The sequence below is a fragment of the Ranitomeya imitator genome, chromosome 5 (assembly GCF_032444005.1).
Source record: "Ranitomeya imitator isolate aRanImi1 chromosome 5, aRanImi1.pri, whole genome shotgun sequence".
Classification (NCBI taxonomy): domain Eukaryota; kingdom Metazoa; phylum Chordata; class Amphibia; order Anura; family Dendrobatidae; genus Ranitomeya; species Ranitomeya imitator.
Genome location: NC_091286.1, coordinates 108,232,967 through 108,253,686, shown reverse-complemented (window position 1 = coordinate 108,253,686; position 20,720 = coordinate 108,232,967). Strand labels below are relative to the sequence as shown.

Here is a 20,720-nt window from a genome sequence, read left to right as displayed (position 1 = left end):
TGGAGGGAAGCTTGGACGCACATGCAGCACACTTGCGGCTGGGCACCTTCTTAGGGACAGAGACCTTGTCTCTCTAAAAGAGAGAAAGTCGGACTAAGTCGCTTGAATTAAAAAAAAATGGACAGCAAGGGACATCATCCCACTACTTACAGCAGGGGGGTGAGCGCTGGGCTCCACAGAAGCAGAGTGAAGGGGTTTGTCGCCGTCCATATGGTCAGAGGTCCTGACTACAGAGGGTCACAGACAGGAGGTCTTGCCTGGAGGCTTCCCTAGCCAGGAATAAATAGAATATCGAGGCTCCCAGCGAGATTGGTGGTGGTGCTCCTCCTCCTCGTTAGTGTCCGTTTGGAGGGGGTCCGAGACGCCCGTCCATGCCGCCTCTGGATGTCCTGGGCCAGGACGCTAATCGGCGCACGCAGGAGCTGCGGTGTAAGGCGCCGGGGAAAAAACAGAAGTTCGGGTGCGCGTCACTTCCGGTGTGCGCGCGCCAGCACCAGCGTGGAGGAAGGAGGAAGCTGGGGAGCTGCAGGAGGACCCCGGAGCACCGTACCGCCCTGCTTTGCCTCCCAAAAGAGGCGCAGGTAGGGCGGGAGAGGGTCCCAAGTCGCGTGGTGGACATGGAGATGGGAGCAGTCTGAAGGAGGAGAGCGGAGCCCCCAACCTCGACTGCCCGGCTTAGAAAGGTAACAGTGCTCCCGACCGCCGGCCACGGCAGCACTATCAGAGAACCTCTTCATGCCCAATAGGGGACAGGAAAAGCACTGGTGGTTGCAGGAAGTGGAGGGATATTTAACCTCTTTGTTTCCTGTCCCCTATTAGGGTGGGGAGACATCCTCCAATACTGCTGTCATGGAAGGTGACTGGAGAAAATAATAAATTGCTGATAGGGGTTTGTTATAAATCTCCAAAAATAATGGAAGCAATGGAGAATATCCTCGTAAAGCAAATAGATGAAGCTGCGACTCAAGGAGAAGTCATTATTATGGGGGACTTCAACTACCCTGAAATAGATTGGGGAACAGAAACCTGCAGTTCCAGCAAAGGTAATTGTTTTTTGACAACTATGAGAGACAATTACCTTTCACAACTGGATCAGGACCCAACAAGGAGGGGGGCACTGCTAGACCTAATATTAACCAACATGCCAGACCGCATATCAAATATAAGGGTTGGGGGTCACTTGGGGAATAGTGATCACAAAATAATAAGTTTTCATGCATCCTTTAATAAGATGTATAATAGAGGGGTTACAAGGACACTAAACTTCAGGAGGGCAAATTTCCAACGGATGAGAGATGATCTTGGTGCAATTAACTGGGACGATATTCTGAGACACAAAAATACACAAAGAAAATGGGAGACGTTTATTAGCATCCTGGATAGGACCTGTGCACAGTATATACCGTATGTGAATAAACATACTAGAAATAGGAGGAAACCAATATGGCTAAATAGAGCTGTAAGGGGCGCAATAAGTGACAAAAAGAAAGCATTTAGAGAATTAAAGGAAGTAGGTATTGAGGAGGCATTAAATACAAAAAATTAAATAAATTCTGTAAAAAGCAAATCAAGGCAGCAAAGATTGAGACAGAGAGACTCATTGCCAGAGAGAGTAAAAATAATCCCAAAATATTCTTCAACTACATAAATAGTAAGAAACTAAAAAATTATAGTGTTGGCCCCCTTAACCCCTTCCCGACCCATGACGCCACGTAGGCGTCATGAAAGTCGGTGCCAATCCGACCCATGACACCTATGTGGCGTCATGGAAAGATCGCGTCCCTGCAGATCGGGTGAAAGGGTTAACTCCAATTTCACCCGATCTGCAGGGACAGGGGGAGTGGTAGTAAAGCCCAGGGGGGGTGGCTTCACCCTCCCCCCCCCCCCCCCCGTGGCTACGATCACTCTGATTGGCAGATTCACTTTCAACAGCCAATCAGTGATTTGTAATATTTCACCTATTAAAACTGGTGAAATATTACAATCCAGCCATGGCTGATGCTGCAATATCATCGGCCATGGCTGGAAACACTGGTCTGCACCCCCCCCCCCCACCGATCCCCCCCCAGTCCTCCGTTCTGTGGTCCGCTCCCCTCCGTCGCCCTGTTTGCTCCCCCGTCCTCCTGTCCGCACCCCTCGTGTTCCTATGCCACCCCCCGTGCCCCGATCTCCCCCCCTCATACTTACCGAGGCTCCCGGTGTCCGTCCATTTTCTTCATGGGTGCCGCCATCTGCCGGCCGGCAGATTCGTTCCATGTACATTTTGATCACTGTGATAAAACCTATCACAGTGATCAAAATAAAAAAAAAAAGTAAATGAACCCCCCCTTTATCACCCCTATAGGTAGGAACAATAATAAAATAAAGAAAATATATATATTTTTTTCCACTACAGTTAGAACTAGGGTTAGGTTTAGAGAATGTGCACACGTATTCTGGTCCTCTGCGGATTTTTCCTCAGCGATTTTTATAAATCCGCAGTGCACGGTTTTTCTGCGGATTTCACTGTGGTTTTCTATTGGAGCAGTTGTAAAACCGCTGTGGAATCCGCAGAAAGAAGTGAAATGTACGGAATGTAAACCGCTGCATTTCCGCAGTTTTTTCCGCAGCATATGTGCATTTTTGTAAACTCATGGGAAACTGCTGCGGACCCACAGCGGCGGAAACGCTGTGGATCCGCAGCGTTTTCCGCAGTGTGTGCACATACCTTTAGAATTAGGCTATGTGCACACGGTGCGGATTTGGCTGCGGATCCGCAGTGGATTGGCCGCTGCGGATTTGCAGCAGTGTTCCATCAGGTTTACAGTACCACGTAAATCTATGGGAAACCAAATCCGCTGTGCCCATGGTGCGGAAAATACCGCGTGGAAACGCTGAGTTGTATTTTCCGCAGCATGTCAATTCTTTGCGCGGATTCCGCAGCGTTTTACACCTGTTCCTCAATAGGAATCCGCAGGTGAAATCCGCACAAAAAACACTGGAAATCCGCGGTAAAACGCAGTGCCTGTTACCCGCGGATTTTTCAAAAATGGTGCTGAAAAATCTCACACGAATCCGCAACGTGGGCACATAGCCTTAGGGTTGGAATTAGGGTTGTGATTAGGGTTATGGTCACAGTTGGGATTAGGGTTAGGGGTGTGTTGGGGTTAGTGTTGGAGGTAGAATTCAGGGGTTTCCACTGTTTAGGCACATCAGGGGTCTCCAAACGCAACATGGCGCCACCATTGATTCCAGTCAATCTTGTATTCAAAAAGTCAAATGGTGCTCCCTCACTTCCGAGCCCCGACGTGCGCCCAAACAGTGGTTTACCCCCACATATGGGGTACCAGCATACTCAGGACAAACTGCGCAACAATTACTGGGGTCCAATTTCTCCTGTTACCCTTGTGAAAATAAAAAATTGCTTGCTAAAACATCATTTTTGAGGAAAGAAAAATGATTTTTTATTTTCACGGCTCTGCGTTGTAAACGTCTGTGAAGCACTTGGGGGTTCAAAGTTCTCACCACATATCTAGATAAGTTCCTTGGGGGGTCTAGTTTCCAAAATCGGGTCACTTGTGGGGGGTTTCTACTGTTTAGGCACATCAGGGGCTCTGCAAACGCAACGTGACGCCCGCAGACCATTCCATCAAAGTCTGCATTTCAAAAGTCACTACTTCCCTTCTGAGCCCTGACGTGTGCCCAAACAGTGGTTTACTCCCACACATGGGGTATCGGCGTACTCAGGAGAAACTGGACAACAACTTTTGGGGTCCAATTTCTCCTGTAACCCTTGGGAAAATATAAAATTCTGGGATAAAAAATTATTTTTGAGGAATGAAAACGTATTTATTATCTCTGCGTTATAAACTTCTGTGAAGCACTTGGGGGTTCAAAGTGCTCACCACACATCTAGATAAGTTCTTTTCAGGGTCTAGTTTCCAAAATTGGGTCACTTGTGGGGGGTTTCTACTGTTTAGCCACATCAGGGGCTCTGCAAACGCAACGTGACGCCCGCAGAGCATTCCATCAAAGTCTGCACTTCAAAACGTCACTACTTCACTTCTGAGCCCCGGCATGTGCCCAAACAGTGGTTTACCCCCACATATGGGGTATCACCGTACTCAGGAAAAACTGGACAACAACTTTTGGGGTCAAATTTCTTCTGTTACCCTTGGGAAAATAAAAAATTGCGGGCTAAAAAATCATATTTGAGCAAAGAAATTTTTTTATTTTTTTATTTTCATGGCTCTGCGTTATAAACTTCTGTGAAGCCTTAACAGGGGAAGAAGGCTGCCATCCGCAGCCCTGCCGAACGCTGGTTGGAAACCAGCCTAAGGCTGTTATTATAGCACCTTACATGTATGTCTTAAACAGATACATCATGGGCTTGTCCTGCCCTACGCATGAAATGAAAGGCTAAAATGCAATGTGGAGACTTAATCAGAGCAATGTTTTATTTACATTCAGAACTGGTTTAAGAGGAACAAATTACCATTTCCCACAGAAATCTCAGACTTTTACTTATAGAAATACTGGATAAATATCATTTTAACAATAGATATAGAAACATTTCTAATTTTATAAAACTGCATTTTTTTTGCATTGAATAACTTTATGCCTTTGCTCGTTTCATTTTATGCATTTCTAAAGTATTGTAAAACTGTAATATGCTGTTGGTGCATGCGGGCTGGACTGTCGGTTTGGTATGTGGCTCTGCGCGCCCCCCCCCAGGCCTGCCTCCGGTGTCTGAGGTTTCGCTGTCCCAGACCAGAGATCATAATACCGGCCTTGAATAGTGAAGGACACGGCAGCCAACCCTGAGAAACATCCAAGGTGGGAACGCCCCATCATGTCGGAGAGAGTCTGCTAGATCCAGGCCTAGCACACCAGTGCTGGTGGGTTCATGGATGCCAGGAGGGGGCTGGCCTAAAGGAAGGTCTCGTCTTTTCCTGGCGGGTCGGAGAGTTGTTCCGTCGTTTTTTTGGACAGAACATTTCCAAAACAACAAAAATTGAACAGCAGATCTCTTGGGAGGCAGACTTTAGTCATCTGTTGCAGAAGCGAAGTACTCTTAAACTGAGTAGAACACACTAGAAAGTTGGCGTGCATGATTGTTCAGGGCACTGGTGGAGCAGCCACCAGAGAAGGCCTAGAACGAAGCCTGGATATTTTAAGAGCAGGGTCACAGGAGCCTCTGGAAAACATGGAGGCTGCATGAATAGGAAGGTTTCCCCAGGAGACGTCCATATTGCTCAGGGGAAAACTAGGACATATTTGTCCTGTCCTTTCTGGGTTTTTTTTTTAAAGTAGCCCCCTCACTGCCTGGTAGGATATACCTGTCCTGAAGATCACAAATCATTCTTCGCAGACCGATGAAGATGGGCATGGAATAACCTGGACGCAGACTTTTCGGCGGCTGGCACATAACGAATTCGTCTTCCCTCCCTACTCTATCTGAAAAAAAAATTAAAAAGAAAAATCGTTAATAAACCCCCCCCCCCCTAAAATCCTAAGGCAGAAAATGGGCTAGGCGGTCCAGACCCATGTCTGCCTCCTACTGACAAAGCTAAAACGGATTAGCTTCGTGCCAGTTGGTGGTGTAGCCTACTCTACAGTGAAATACCTAAAAAAAAATTTTTGCATAGCATAAGCAGCATACACCCATGTTTTTTTGTGTACCCCAATGAAGCATTAGCCCCCCCACATCAACCAGAGGGCCACACAGCATAACCTCGCTCCCCCAGTCAGAAACCTCCACCTCACATTAACCAGTGGACCCCACAGGATAAATCCAGACATTCCCTCCCATCAAGCGTAAATCCAAATGACGCCCCCTGCCCCAACCATAAATCCCATCAGACACGACCCCATCAGACGCCCAACCCCCACAAACCCCCATCGGACGTCCAGCCCCCACAAACCCCCATCGGACGTCCAACCCCCACAAACCCCCATCGGACGTCCAACCCCCACAAACCACCATCTGACATCCAACCCCCATCGGACGTCCAACCCCCACAAACCACCATCTGACATCCAACCCCCATCGGACGTCCAACCCCCACAAACCCCCATCGGACGCAGACCCCCCCACCCACCCAGCACAAACCCCCTGATGAAAGTTTATGGTCGTGGTTTTTTCGTGTTATGCACAAAGCCCCAAGAGGCGGACCCCCCACCCAGCACAAACCCCCAGATGCAGACCCCCCATCCAGCTCAAACCCCCATCAGACGTGGACCCCCCAACCCAGCACAAACCCCCATCGGACGTGGACCCCCCAACCCAGCACAAACCCCCTTCGGATGTCCACCCCCCACCCAGCTTAAACCTTCATCAGCCCCCCAAACCCAACCCATAAGCAGGTCGTCCCCCAATTAAAGGGATCCCCCAGTAAGCAGCAGGTCACCCCCCAATAAAAGGGTTCCATCCGTAACCAGCAGGTCGCCCCCAAATCCCACCACGGGATCCCCCCCAATAGCCCAATAGGGTCGTCCCTACATCCCACGACAAGCAGGTCGCCTCAACCACATCCCACGACAAGCAGGTCGCCTCCCCACATTCCACGACAAGCAGGTCACCCCCCACAAGCAGGTCGCCCTCAAATCTCACCACAGGGGTCCCACCAATAGCCTGCAGCAGGTAACCCCCCCACATGCAGGTCGCCTCCCCACATCCCACCACAAGCAGGTCACCCCCACATTCCACCACAGGGGTCCCCCAATAGCTTACAGCAGGTCACGCCTTCCCAAAACCCGACCACAAGCATGTCGCCCTCAAACCCCACCACAGCAGCAGATCCCCCAAATCACACAAGGGTCCCCCACAACAGCCAGTAGCAGGTCCCCCACAACAGCCAGCAGCAGTAGGTGCCCCCCCCAAAATCCCACAGCAGCAGTCACCCACAATAGCCAGCATCAGGTGCCCCCCAAATCCCACCACAGGGGTCCCCAATAGCCAGGAGCAGGTCCCCCCAAAACCCACCACAAGGGTCCGAGACAATAGCCAGCAGTAGGTGTCCCCCAAAATCCCACAATAGCCAGCAGCAGCAGGTCCCCCCCAAAATCCCACCGCAGGGGTCCCCCACAATAGCCAGCAGCAGCAGGTCCCCCCCCAAATCCCACCGCAGGGGTCCCCCACAATAGCCAGGAGCAGGTCCCCCCAAATCCCACCACAAGGGTCCGAGACAATAGCCAGAAGCAGAGCAGCACCCCCCCCCCCAAAATCCCATCGCAGGGGTCCGAAACAATAGCCAGCAGCAGCACCCCCCCAAAATCCCACCGCAGGGGTCCCCCACAATAGCCAGCAGCAGCCCCCCAAAATCCCACTGCAGGGGTCCCCCACAATTGCCAGCAGCACCCCCCCAAAATCCCACCGCAGGGGTCCCCCACAATAGCCAGCAGCAGCACCCCCCCCCCAAATCCCACCGCAGGGGTCCCCCACAATAGCCAGCAGGAGCACCACCCCCCCAAAATCCCACCGCAGGGGTCCCCCACAATAGCCAGCAGCAACCCCCCAAAATCCCACCGCAGGGTCCCCCACAATAGCCAGCAGCACCCCCCCAAAATCCCACCGAAGGGGTCCCCCACAATAGCCAGCAGCAGCAGCAGCCCCCCAAAATCCCACCGCAGGGGTCCCCCACAATAGCCAGCAGCAGCACCCCCCAAAATCCCACCGCAGAGGTCCCCCCACAATAGCCAGCAGAACCCCCCCAAAATCCCACCGCAGGGGTCCCCCCACAATAGCTAGCAGCAGCAGAACCCCCCCCCAAATCCCACTGCAGGGGTCCCCCCACAATAGCCAGCAGCAGCAGAACCCCCCAAAATCCCACCGCAGGGGTCCCCCCACAATAGCTAGCAGCAGCAGAACCCCCCCCCAAATCCCACTGCAGGGGTCCCCCCACAATAGCCAGCAGCAGCAGAACCCCCCAAAATCCCACCGCAGGGGTCCCCCACAATAGCCAGCAGGAGCACCACCCCCCAAAATCCCACCGCAGGGGTCTCCCCACAATAGCCAGCAGCACCCCCCAAAATCCCACCACACGGTTCCCCCCAAAATCCCACCACAGGTCGCCCCTCCACACAGACAAGCAGGTCGACCACCACAGGGCCTCCCCCCAATAGCGATCAGCAAGTTTCACCCTGAAACCACCTCCATGGCGTCCACAAGCTGTCATGCTGCTTTCCTTTGTCGCCTTAGTAAAAAGAGAATACGCCCATGAAGTGAACTCAGAACACGCCCCCTCCCGATAGGACACGCCTCGGAAATGACGTCACACCTGGAAGGAGCCCATACAGTCTAGCATTTACTCTCCTGTGCTCCTTCCATATTGCAAGCCTGTCTCAGGAACAGAGCGCGCTCCTAAATGCGCCGCCTTCGATGCCCTGATGAACCAATCAGCGCTGCAGCTCACAAAGACTGCCCTGACACGCCCACAACACATTCAGCCTGCGAATTCAATATTCGCTGGAAGCGCGCTGGTGACGTAAGCACGCTAGCTGGGATAGAGCGGCGCCGCTCTTGCCGTCCTTCCAGGCTCTGGAGGTCTCAGCCGACGTATTAAATAAAGCACTTCCGTTTTAGCTCCTTCCTTCCGGTGTGTCCGCCATCAGACTGCACAGGTACGTTCCTAGCAGCGGCTGGTAAGATCCGTGTAATATCTCTGCCATCCTTTTCCTGAGCGGCTGCATGTCAGTGTGCTTAGGTGGGGCGCGTCCCCGGGGGTCTGGGTGTGCATTATCTCCTCTCGGGGGCTGTGTACGGGGGTCTGGGTGTGCGTTATCTCCTGGCGGGGATCGTGTGTACGGGGGTCTGGGTGTGCATTATCTCCTGGCGGGGGCCGTGTGTACGGGGGTCTGGGTGTGCGTTATCTCCTCTCGGGGGCTGTGTACGGGGGTCTGGGTGTGCGTTATCTCCTGGCGGGGATGGTGTGTACGGGGGTCTGGGTGTGCATTATCTCCTCTCGGGGGCTGTGTACGGGGGTCTGGGTGTGCGTTATCTCCTGGCGGGGATCGTGTGTACGGGGGTCTGGGTGTGCATTATCTCCTCTCGGGGGCTGTGTACGGGGGTCTGGGTGTGCGTTATCTCCTGGCGGGGATGGTGTGTACGGGGGTCTGGGTGTGCGTTATCTCCTGGCGGGGATCGTGTGTACGGGGGTCTGGGTGTGCGTTATCTCCTGGCGGGGATCGTGTGTACGGGGGTCTGGGTGTGCGTTTTCTCCTGGCGGGGGCCGTGTGTACGGGGGTCTGGGTGTGCGTTATCTCCTGGCGGGGATCGTGTGTACGGGGGTCTGGGTGTGCGTTTTCTCCTGGCGGGGGCCGTGTGTACGGGGGTCTGGGTGTGCGTTATCTCCTCTCGGGGGCTGTGTACGGGGGTCTGGGTGTGCGTTATCTCCTCTCGGGGGCTGTGTACGGGGGTCTGGGTGTGCGTTATCTCCTCTCGGGGGCTGTGTACGGGGGTCTGGGTGTGCGTTATCTCCTGGCGGGGATGGTGTGTACGGGGGTCTGGGTGTGCGTTATCTCCTGGCGGGGATCGTGTGTACGGGGGTCTGGGTGTGCGTTATCTCCTGGCGGGGATCGTGTGTACGGGGGTCTGGGTGTGCGTTTTCTCCTGGCGGGGGCCGTGTGTACGGGGGTCTGGGTGTGCGTTATCTCCTCTCGGGGGCTGTGTACGGGGGTCTGGGTGTGCGTTATCTCCTCTCGGGGGCTGTGTACGGGGGTCTGGGTGTGCGTTATCTCCTCTCGGGGGCTGTGTACGGGGGTCTGGGTGTGCGTTATCTCCTGGCGGGGATGGTGTGTACGGGGGTCTGGGTGTGCATTATCTCCTGGCGGGGATGGTGTGTACGGGGGTCTGGGTGTGCGTTATCTCCTGGCGGGGATCGTGTGTACGGGGGTCTGGGTGTGCGTTATCTCCTGGCGGGGATCGTGTGTACGGGGGTCTGGGTGTGCGTTATCTCCTCTCGGGGATCGTGTGTACGGGGGTCTGGGTGTGCGTTATCTCCTCTCGGGGGCTGTGTACGGGGGTCTGGGTGTGCGTTATCTCCTGGCGGGGACCGTGTGTACGGGGGTCTGGGTGTGCGTTATCTCCTCTCGGGGGCTGTGTACGGGGGTCTGGGTGTGCGTTATCTCCTGGCGGGGATCGTGTGTACGGGGGTCTGGGTGTGCATTATCTCCTCTCGGGGGCTGTGTACGGGGGTCTGGGTGTGCGTTATCTCCTGGCGGGGATGGTGTGTACGGGGGTCTGGGTGTGCATTATCTCCTCTCGGGGGCTGTGTACGGGGGTCTGGGTGTGCGTTATCTCCTGGCGGGGATGGTGTGTACGGGGGTCTGGGTGTGCGTTTTCTCCTGGCGGGGGCCGTGTGTACGGGGGTCTGGGTGTGCGTTATCTCCTGGCGGGGATCGTGTGTACGGGGGTCTGGGTGTGCGTTATCTCCTGGCGGGGACCGTGTGTACGGGGGTCTGGGTGTGCGTTATCTCCTCTCGGGGGCTGTGTACGGGGGTCTGGGTGTGCGTTATCTCCTGGCGGGGATCGTGTGTACGGGGGTCTGGGTGTGCATTATCTCCTCTCGGGGGCTGTGTACGGGGGTCTGGGTGTGCGTTATCTCCTGGCGGGGATGGTGTGTACGGGGGTCTGGGTGTGCATTATCTCCTCTCGGGGGCTGTGTACGGGGGTCTGGGTGTGCGTTATCTCCTGGCGGGGATGGTGTGTACGGGGGTCTGGGTGTGCGTTTTCTCCTGGCGGGGGCCGTGTGTACGGGGGTCTGGGTGTGCGTTATCTCCTGGCGGGGATCGTGTGTACGGGGGTCTGGGTGTGCGTTATCTCCTGGCGGGGATCGTGTGTACGGGGGTCTGGGTGTGCGTTATCTCCTGGCGGGGATTGTGTGTACGGGGGTCTGGGTGTGCGTTATCTCCTGGCGGGGATCGTGTGTACGGGGGTCTGGGTGTGCGTTATCTCCTGGCGGGGATCGTGTGAACGGGGGTCTGGGTGTGCGTTATCTCCTGGCGGGGATCGTGTGTACGGGGGTCTGGGTGTGCGTTATCTCCTGGCGGGGATCGTGTGTACGGGGGTCTGGGTGTGCGTTATCTCCTCTCGGGGGCTGTGTACGGGGGTCTGGGTGTGCGTTATCTCCTGGCGGGGGCCGTGTGTACGGGGGTCTGGGTGTGCGTTATCTCCTGGCGGGGGCCGTGTGTACGGCGCTCTGTTGGTGCTGGTCCGTCCTCCCCGCCGTGTCTGCACGCTGTGTGTGATTCTCTGAGTCGTCCGTTTTCCTGTTCCCATTAATGGAGGCCCGCCGTCCTTTCTGCAGCCTCCTGTGTCCAGCGCGGTCTCCCGCCTATAGTGCTGGGGTCCTGGCTCTGCATCAGTCGAGGGGAGCAGCAGTGGGGACTCGGTGCTGGACCCGAGGAGGGGGAGAAAAGCTCAGCCTGTTTTTACTAATGAAGCGTTTAGGAAAAGCTTTAGGCTATGTTCACACATAGCATCCTGTCCCTGCGGGTTCTCCCTGCAGATTTATCGCGGTTTGTGTTGCGGGTTCCGCTGCGGGATTTACCCCTACTATTGATGCCGCATATGCAGCATCAATAGTAGTGTTAAAAATAATAAAATCATGATGATATACTCACCCTCTGACGTCCCGATCTCCTCGGCGCTGCAGGCGGCGGTCCGGTTCCAAAGATGCTGTGCGAGAAGGACCTTCGTGACGTCACGGTCATGTGACCGCGACGTCACCGCAGGTCCTGGTTGCATAGCAAACCTGAGACCGGACGGCCGCGTGCAGCGCTGAGACTTCAGAGGTGAGTATATCATGATTTTTCATTTTAAATTTTTTTTTATTTTAATTTTTTTTTTACTCAAATATGGTTCCCGGGGCCTGGAGGAGTCTCCTCTCCTCCACCCCAGGTATAACCCGCACATTATCCGCATTACTTCCTGCATGGTGGGCACAGCCCCATGTGGGAAGTAAGCGGATCAATGCATTTCTATGGGTGCAGAATCGCTGCGATTCTGCACAAAGTGACATGCTGCGGCTTTTAAACCGCTGCGTTCCCACGCGTTTTTTCCCGCAGCATGTGCACAGCGGTTTGCGGTTTTCATAGGGTTTACATGTTACTGTAAACGCTATGGAAACTGCTGCGAACCCGCAGCTGCAAAATCGCCGCGGTTCCGCGGTAAAAACCGCAATGTGTGAACATAGCCTTACTGAAATGGGACAACCCCTTTTAATGCACCACTCTAAAGTGTGTTTTTTTTGTCTGCTTTGGAGTGACGTGTAATTGTAAGTCCCTGGTCACCTTCCGGCGGCTTCCCCTATTACCGCCCCTGCGCCAGCTTGTGCCTGTAACTTCTGACTGGTCCTATGTCACACACTCCCAATACCAGTCTGGGAGCCAGAACGAGGATCTCCTAGAGATGTAGTGACAAGTGACCTCTGCGCAGCTCCATGAAACAGTGGAGTTGCCAGTAGGTCGTTTTTCACCAGAGACTTTTGGGATGCTGGAAAAAGGTGAGGTTGGGTGTAAACGATCCGGAGCTAGCAGTGCATGTTCACTGTGTCCAAAGCGCTGCCGTCTATTGAGCGCAGGTGATTCCTCTGTGATCACTGAACCGTGCGGATTCACCGCGTCCAATACATTGTATGGTTGAAATGCAAGAGAAGTTGACATGCTGCGGTCCGGAAAGACGTGCCACGTGTGCGTCTCCGCGGGTGAGCTGAGCGCGTCTGTGGACACTGAGTGGACATGTGACTTCTTGAAATCCCATCCACTATGCTGCAACATCTGGACGCTGCGGATTTGGTGCTGTACGCAGCGTCCAACCCGCAACGATTACTGACTGTGGGCACATGCCCTTAAGGGGATGACAGGAGAGTGAGTTCATTTAAAGCACTCCTCCAGCTGTGCAATAAACCACTGGAGTGGTGCTTTGGGAATAAAACCCCTGTAGAAAAATCATGCTTGTAACACTGTGTGCTAAAAGCCTGTAGGATGTGAATTAATGAAGTTGTCAGGTCTTTATGTTAATTTAATACAAAATCTCAAGTGATGGAAGTTAATAATTTTCACCTATGGCCATGCTGGCTGTAGCAATCACTGTCGGTGGTGGTCACCTCAGTGGTTGTGTGCGACCACAGGGATGTTGCAGGGGATCGGTGAGGTTACCCATTGTTTATTCCATTGTGCTTTGAGTGAGATTCTGGAGGCTGAGCTGCCCTCTAATTACCAGCTGTCACAATGATGGTTGCAGAGCAGTGCGAATTGGAACATAACCCTTTAAATCCAATGCGATCATTCATCTGCAGAAATCTTGCATTGATTCGCAGCATTCCGGTCCATCATCTCACTGCTGGAAGGGAACCCTGTAAATCTCCTTACTTTTGATTAGCTAGGCTGATGCATGAACATTGTGTCATGACACACATGGCTAATCAAAGGAGGAGTTAAGAAAATTCACTGGCCTCCTGTCCAGTGTTCAGATGACAGACATGGTGGATGGGCTTGGAGTCCTGCAAATAAATTCTCCATCTCTAAATGCTTATTACATTTGTGTATTATGTTTTTTATACCCATTTGTAGACCCAATATGTAGTTTTGTAGTGTGCTTATGTTCTATACTACACTGAGAATTGCTTATGTGCTATATGTAAAATCTCTACTTCATTTTCAGAATGGCTATCAGGTATCCTATGGCTGTGGGCCTTAATAAAGGCCATAAAGTAACTAAGAATGTTGCAAAGATCAGACACTCCCGCAGGAGAGGGGTGAGTATAAACGTTGAAGAGTTCCTTTGTTCACCCTTTCCCCAGCACATTGCAATTAATGCTGTAAAGGGTCTTGTCTAGTCATATTTTAGCAGACTAATGTTTTTTCAGTTCTGGAATGGCGCTTTATATGTAAGTCCCCTTCTTCGATCACCTTGTGGCGGCTTCACATTTTACCAATGCTGCTCCGGTCCTGCAGTGCCAGCTCGTGCCTGGTCAGAAGTGAGAAGCTGTCACACGCTCTCAATGCAAGTCTCAGAGCCAGAAGAGGCTCATAAAGAAACGTATTGAAAGGTGACCTCTGTGCAGCACCATCTCCCCACCAATAAGTTTTCCCAGTGTCGGCAGAGGCCAGAACTGCTCGGTTGACAGGATAGTGGCTGTGTACTGCCTATTGATTTCAATAGGTGACACAAGCAATACCTGGCTGTGGCCACTATACAATCATAGCAGTTCTGGCCCCCACCAACCCTGTGAACAGCTGATCTGCGAGAGTGTTGGGTGTTGCGCCCCGATCAGACATTGATGACCCATGCTAGCTATAGACCATCAATGTTTTAAGTCCTGGGCAACCTCTAAGCTACAGGGACAGTTTTTTTTTTTTCCAATAGCCATACTATTGGCATGTTCTGCACAATTCCTACCTGCCTTGTACCTGCACACAGCGCATATGCCGTACATCTCCATTGGCCCCTATGGTTGCAGCAGTCGCCAAGTATCATCTTGGTAACTGCTGAGCATTTGTATACAGTGGAATGTCTTCACTGCCAGGAAAGTGCGTCCTGCTGTTCTTTCCTGTGCATGAAGCATAACAAAGGGGTATATCAGACTGTATGGCATAATGTTAATCTACTGGTGTCTGCATGTGGTTGACACTGCAGCTCAGTCCCATTTTAATTTGCTTAAGGCCCTTTATATGTTCTGTGAATGTTAGTCAAATGCTTGAAAGGCAAGGATTTATTAATGTAAGCTCTTATCACCGAGAACCATTATAAATACCATGTTCTGTAATGTTTTTCTTGTAGCGCCTGACAAAGCACACCAAATTTGTCCGTGACATGATTCGTGAAGTTTGTGGCTTTGCTCCTTATGAGAGACGTGCCATGGAGTTGCTGAAGGTGTCCAAGGATAAAAGAGCTCTTAAGTTCATTAAGAAAAGGGTATGTGGTATGATCCATATTTTAGTTGACATGTGTGGTTGCATGTGGTGTTTTTGGAGGGAATTTACTAGTGCTGGTTCATATATTAAGTGAGCTGGAGTATTTGCCTAATTTATTAAGAGACTTGCATCTCTCAAACTTTGATGGTCTAGTGCCAGCAGGGCTGTGGAGTCAGTAAGCCAAACCTCCAACTCCTCCATATCTCTGACTTCACCCGTTAGGGTATACATCAAATTTTATTGAATACATCTCCCAATGATAACAGTATAATCTCCAAAATGAATAAAAACTTAAAATGCACTGTTCCAAATTATTAGGCACAGTAGAATTTCTAAACATTTGATGTTTTAAAGAACTGAAAATGCTCATTTGTGGAATTTGCAGCATTAGGAGGTCATTCACTGAACAAAAAAGCTATGTAACTCCAAAACCTCCTAACAGGCCAAGTTACATGTTAACATAAAAACCCTTCACAATTCCTGCATCCATTGAGTTTCTGCTTGTATTTTTTGCATGAAGTCAGAATATCCTCCCAGAGCTGCTGTTTTGATGTGAACTGCCTCCCACCCTCAGATCTTTTGCTTGATGATACTCCAAAGGTTCTCGATAGGGTTGAGGTCAGGGGAAGATGGTGGCCACACAGTGAGTTTATCTCCTTTTATGCCCATAACAGCCAATGACTCAGAGGTATTCTTTGCAGCATGATAATGTGCATTGTCATGTATGAAGATGATTTTGCTCCTGAAGGCACGTTTCTGCTTTTTATACCATTGAGGACAGTTGTCAGTAAGAAACTCTATATACTTTGCAGAGGTCATTTTCACACCTTCAGGAACCTTAAAGGCCCCTACCAGCTGTTTCTCCATGATTCTGGCCCAAGACAGGACTCCTCCACCTCCTTGCTGTTGTTGCAGCCTTGTTGGGACATGGTGGCCATACACCAACCATCCACTACTCCATCCATTTGGACCATCCAGGGTTGCTCAACACTTATCAGTAAACAAGAATGTTTGGAAACTAGTCTTCATGTATGTGAGGGCCCAATGCAACCTTTTCTGCTTGTGAACACTGTTTAAGGGTGGCCAAATAGTAGGTTTATGCACCACAGCAAGCCTTTGAAAGGAGCCTACACCTTGAGGTTAGAGGGACTCAAGAGGCACCAGCAGCTTCAAATATCTGTTTGCTGCTTTGTAATGGCTTTTTAGCAGCTGCCCTCTTAATCCGATGAACTTGCCTGGCAGAAATCTTCCTCATTATGCCTTTATCAGCACAAACACATCTGTGCTCAGATACAGCCACAAATCTCTTAACAGTACGATGATCACGCTTAAGTTTTCGGGAAATTTCTAATGTTTTCATCCCTTCACCAAGGCATTGCACTATTTGATGCTTTTCAGCAGCAGAGAGATCCTTTTTCTTTCCCATGTTACTTGAAAACTGTGACCTGCTTAATAATGTGAAACATCATTTTTAAGTAGTTTTCCTTTAATTCGAATCACCTAGAAAACGAATTATCCCGTGTGTTTAAGATTGATTTCAGTGATCCATTGAGCCCTGAGACACTAAAGGTACTGTCACACGTAACGATATCGTTAACGATATCGTTGCTTTTTGTGACTTGGCAACTATATCGTTAAGGAAATCGTTGTGTGACAGCGACCAACGATCAAAGTCCAGAACTTTATTTAGTCGCTGGACCTCCCGCAGACATCGCTGAATTGGCGTGTGTGACACCGATCCAGCGATGTCTTCACTGGTAACCAGGGTAAACATCGGGTTACTAAGCGCAGGGCTGCACTTAGTAACCCGATGTTTACCCTGGTTACCAGCGTAAACGTTAAAAAAACAAACACTACATACTTACCTTCAGCTGTCTGTCCCCGGCGCTCTGCTTCTCTGCACTCCTCTTGTATCCTGTGTCAGCGCCGGCCAGCCAGAAAGCACAGCGGTGACGTCACCGCTCTGCTTTCCGGCTGACCGGCTCTGACAGTGCAGAGGAAAGCAGAGCGCCGGAGGACAGACAGCTGAAGGTAAGTATGTAGTGTTTGTTTTTTTTAACGTTTACGCTGGTAACCAGGGTAAACATTGGGTTACTAAGCGCGGCCCTGCGCTTAGTAACCCGATGTTTACCCTGGTTACCAGGGACCTCGGGATCGTTGGTCGCTGGAGAACTGTCTGTGTGACAGCTCTCCAGCGACCAAACAGCGACGCTGCAGCGATCGACATCGTTGTCGGTATCGCTGCAGCGTCGCTTAGTGTGACGGTACCTTAACATCCAAGAGTTTATTTGAAAAACAAAACAATTAATTCTTTATCACACTTAAATCCAATTTGCATAATAATTTGGAACACTGTGTAAAGTGCAGCACAGATTTGACTCCACTAAAAGCCGAGATCCTAAGATCAGGAACAGAACAGACATTTATGGGACATTTCATAACTTTCCCAAATTCGTATGAAAACATTTACAGCAAATCCTGCACTGAACTACTGAACCCAATTTTATTTATTTTCGAAGTCTGTCCATTTTATACTGACACAACAACTCATCCGACTCCACGTCTCCAACTCCATAGCCCTGAGTGCCAGTAAGAGAAATTTACACTAGCTAAGCACTTCCGTAGGGGTTTTTAATAAAATTGACACTGCTGTAAATTGTGGTGAATTTGTCAGGATGTGGCCAAATATTTTGCATCTGATAGTGGTATTTGGATATAGGATGTTGACTTGATAGCCATCAATATGTATTCTCAGTTCTGCTAACTTCAGCAATGCAGACACCTGCTCTGAGCTGTATGAAGTAATGCGCAGTACTTCATGTATGGATCTTAACAACACTATTGAGCCACCTTTCTCTTTGTTTTTAGATTGGAACTCACATTCGGGCCAAGAGAAAGAGAGAAGAACTCAGCAATGTGCTGGCTGCAATGAGAAAGGCTGCTGCCAAGAAAGATTAAGCTGTAAAAGTTCTGCCCAAATAAATATTTCCCAAAAACAAACACCTTTATCAGTGTTTGTTGTGCAACCAATTGGTGTGGTGTGCAGTTGTCTGATAAAAATGTATATCACTGGGGAAATGATTGAAACTGCCCATAGAAGCCAATCACACAACAGCTTTCATTTCTTGTAGTACTTTTGAAAAAACAAGAGCTGCGACTGGTTGGTTTGGGCAGTTTTTAAATAGAAAAATCAGACAAGCTGAAAGTTTTGCGGTGGTCTCTTTTTTGCCAGAGCTCTATATATACTGTATGTGCACATATGCAATCCCACTGTTTATTAGGTACAATGTCTCCACCTAGTGGTGTTTTGGAATAATGCTTCTTAATACCAGAAATTAGCGTGCACACATATAACTGTCTGAATCAGAAGGTATATGTAGGTATTTCCCATGTTTCTGGAAGAATGCCAGTGCTCATAAAGTGCAAATGCATAGATCAATAAACATGTAAACCTTCTGAATAGGCAACAAACGAAATGTACATTAGAGGGTCTAGGCTGGTAACTATATGCGAATATGCACCACTTGTCATGAAATGTTTGCTTACTCTGCGCTCTTGGAATGCCTGCATTTACTAACTAAACAAACTGGGATTGCATATGTGTACACGCACAAACACACACTCTGCATATTTTCCCTTCCACATCAATGTAGTTATCCTATAATGTATTGAAGCCTCTTACATTCCTGTAACCTGCTGTTTCACAACCTTGGCCCACAGCTGTCAGTCACCTGTTGCTAAATGAACAATCACCAAGGGCAGACATAATGCCGATGCAACTGCGTGGGGGCCCCTGTCGGACAGCTAATACTGAAGGCGATCTGGCTTGTTTCTCGGAACCTGAGGCACCGTGGGGGTGGCATGACCACATTGCCCTCATGCGCGGTGGGCATGGAGCGATCTCTTCAGTTTCCCTGCCTAAAGGAGAAAATGGCAGAGGAGCGGAGCTGCAGGGATCTGTCCTCTCCTTCCTGGTGCTTTCTTCTTCCTGACAGTCATGCACAGCTTGATGACGATGATGTCTGCAAGCAGCGTGTGCCTGTGTCAGAGAGAGCTGATGACGATGCTGATGGAGAACAGACGAAGAGGTGAGTCGTGTGGGTTTTTTTTTTTTTTTTAAAGTAATATATTGGTGAGAGTACACTGAGGTGTGGTGGGGGGGGGAGAACAAATGATGGGGATGTGCAGAGGACTCAAGTTATGCTGGGGGAGAACAATGGTGGGGAGAGGACACTAAGGTGTGGGGAGAACAATGATGTGGGTGGGAGACAACAATGGTGGGGCTGGTGAAGAGTACACAGATGTGGTGGGAATGAGTACAGGTCTGGTGGGGGAGAACAATGATGAGGTTGATGGAGAGGACTCTGAGGTGTGCTGTGGGAGAAGAATGATGGGATTGGTGGGGAGAACAATGATTGGGTGGTGGAGAGTAGAGATAGGCGGACAACTGGATGTTCGGGTTTGGTAGAACAGTTACAAAAAGTTTGGGTACCAAAACGGGACCCGGACCCACACCCAATTCACTTGAATGGGGTGCCCGGACATCCAATTTTTGCCATACCGTCATGTTCATGGCAGCACGGCAAACACCACTTCTGATCAGCGGTAAAATTATCCCTACCGGTCAGAAAGCCACGGTTCCCACAGGATTTTCTCGGAACAGAATGCTGTAGATAAGCCCCTGATGGCGGTGGCCACAGCTTATATATGAAAAAGTAGGTGACAGATTCCCATTAATCCAGTACATGTCTGGGCCCGTCTGAAGTTTGCTGAGAGCATTTGGATTATCCAGAAGAGTATTGAGAATGTCACATGGTCTGATGAAACCAAAGTAGAACTGTTTTGTAGAAACAAAACTTGCTGTGTTTGGAAGAGACAGAATGCGGAGTTGCATCCAAAGAACACCATACCTACTGTTGAGCATGGGGGTGGCAACATCATGCTTTGGGGCTGTTTCTCTGCAAAGGGACCAGGACGACTGATCCGTGTACATAAAAGAATGAAGGGGGCCATGTATCATGAGATTTTGAGTGCAAACCTCCTTCCATCAGCAAGGGCATTGAAGATGAACATTGGATGGTCTTTCAGCATGATAATGACCCCAAGCACACCACCAGGGCAATGAAGGAGTGGCTGCGTAAGAAGCATATGAAGGTCCTGGAGTGGCCTGGCCAGTCTCCAGATCTCAACCCCATAGAAAACCTTTGGAGGGAATTGAAAGTCCATGCTGCCCAGTGACAGGCCCAAAACATCACTGCTCTAGAGGAGATCTGCATGGAGGAATGGGCCAACATACCAACAACAGTGTGTGCCAACCTTGTGAAGACTTACAGAAAACGTTTGACCTCTGTCATTGCCAACAAAGGATATATAACAAAATATTGAGATGAACTTTTGTTAATGACCAAATACTTATCTTCCACCATAATTTGCAAAATAAATCTTGCCAAATCAGACAAGGTGATTTTCTGGATTTGTTTTCTCATTTTAACTCTCATAGTTGTGGTCTACCTATGATGTCAAATACAGGCCTCTAATCTTTTTAAGTGGTAGAATGTGCACAATTGGTGGCTGACTAAATTCCTTTTTTTCCCCCCACTGTATAGTAGATGCGCCAATTCTGGTGCTTGTCTTTTACCACTTGCCCTGTAGCGTTGACAAGTGGGGTTCATATTTATGGGGTTGATGTCACCTTTGTATTGTACAGTGACATCAAGCCCACGAATAACTAATGGAGAGACGTCTATAAGACACCTATCCATTACTAGTCCTATAGTTGCATGGTAAATGAACACAGTCAGAATAAAGGATTTTATTTGAAATTA

The 20,720-nt window shown here is 50.2% G+C and overlaps 1 protein-coding gene and 1 long non-coding RNA gene across 3 annotated transcripts; one reads left to right on the top strand and one right to left on the bottom strand.

Moving 5' to 3' along the window:
- Positions 1 to 4,409: 4,409 nt before the first annotated feature.
- LOC138681491 (uncharacterized) lies at positions 4,410 to 8,402 on the bottom strand. Its single transcript, XR_011321921.1, has 2 exons — positions 8,132 to 8,402; positions 4,410 to 5,436 (listed from the first exon to the last, which is right to left on the bottom strand). It is a non-coding gene; the product is annotated as an uncharacterized lncRNA (long non-coding RNA).
- A 43-nt stretch (positions 8,403 to 8,445) lies between these two features.
- On the top strand, positions 8,446 to 17,895 carry LOC138681490 (large ribosomal subunit protein eL36). 2 transcript variants are annotated; one of them, XM_069769018.1, is made up of 4 exons: positions 8,446 to 8,601; positions 13,643 to 13,736; positions 14,762 to 14,896; positions 17,764 to 17,895. In XM_069769018.1, exons 2-4 carry the CDS (start codon positions 13,644 to 13,646, stop codon positions 17,851 to 17,853), a joined length of 318 nt encoding a protein of 105 aa, XP_069625119.1. In that variant the 5' UTR covers positions 8,446 to 8,601; position 13,643; the 3' UTR covers positions 17,854 to 17,895. The 2 variants fall into 2 exon arrangements, with proteins under 2 accessions (XP_069625119.1, XP_069625120.1); XM_069769019.1 differs by having other exon boundaries at positions 8,599 to 8,622.
- The last annotated feature ends 2,825 nt before the right edge of the window (positions 17,896 to 20,720 follow it).

What these genes read in the sequence shown, in the direction of transcription:
- LOC138681490 (XM_069769018.1), top strand. Translation starts at nt 13,644, where the DNA reads ATGGCTATCAGGTATCCTATGGCTGTGGGCCTTAATAAAGGCCATAAA. An exon ending in GACACTCCCGCAGGAGAGGG is followed by an intron (nt 13,737 to 14,761) that starts GTGAGTATAAAC and finishes TTTTTCTTGTAG; the next exon opens with CGCCTGACAAAGCACACCAA. An exon ending in TTAAGTTCATTAAGAAAAGG is followed by an intron (nt 14,897 to 17,763) that starts GTATGTGGTATG and finishes CTTTGTTTTTAG; the next exon opens with ATTGGAACTCACATTCGGGC.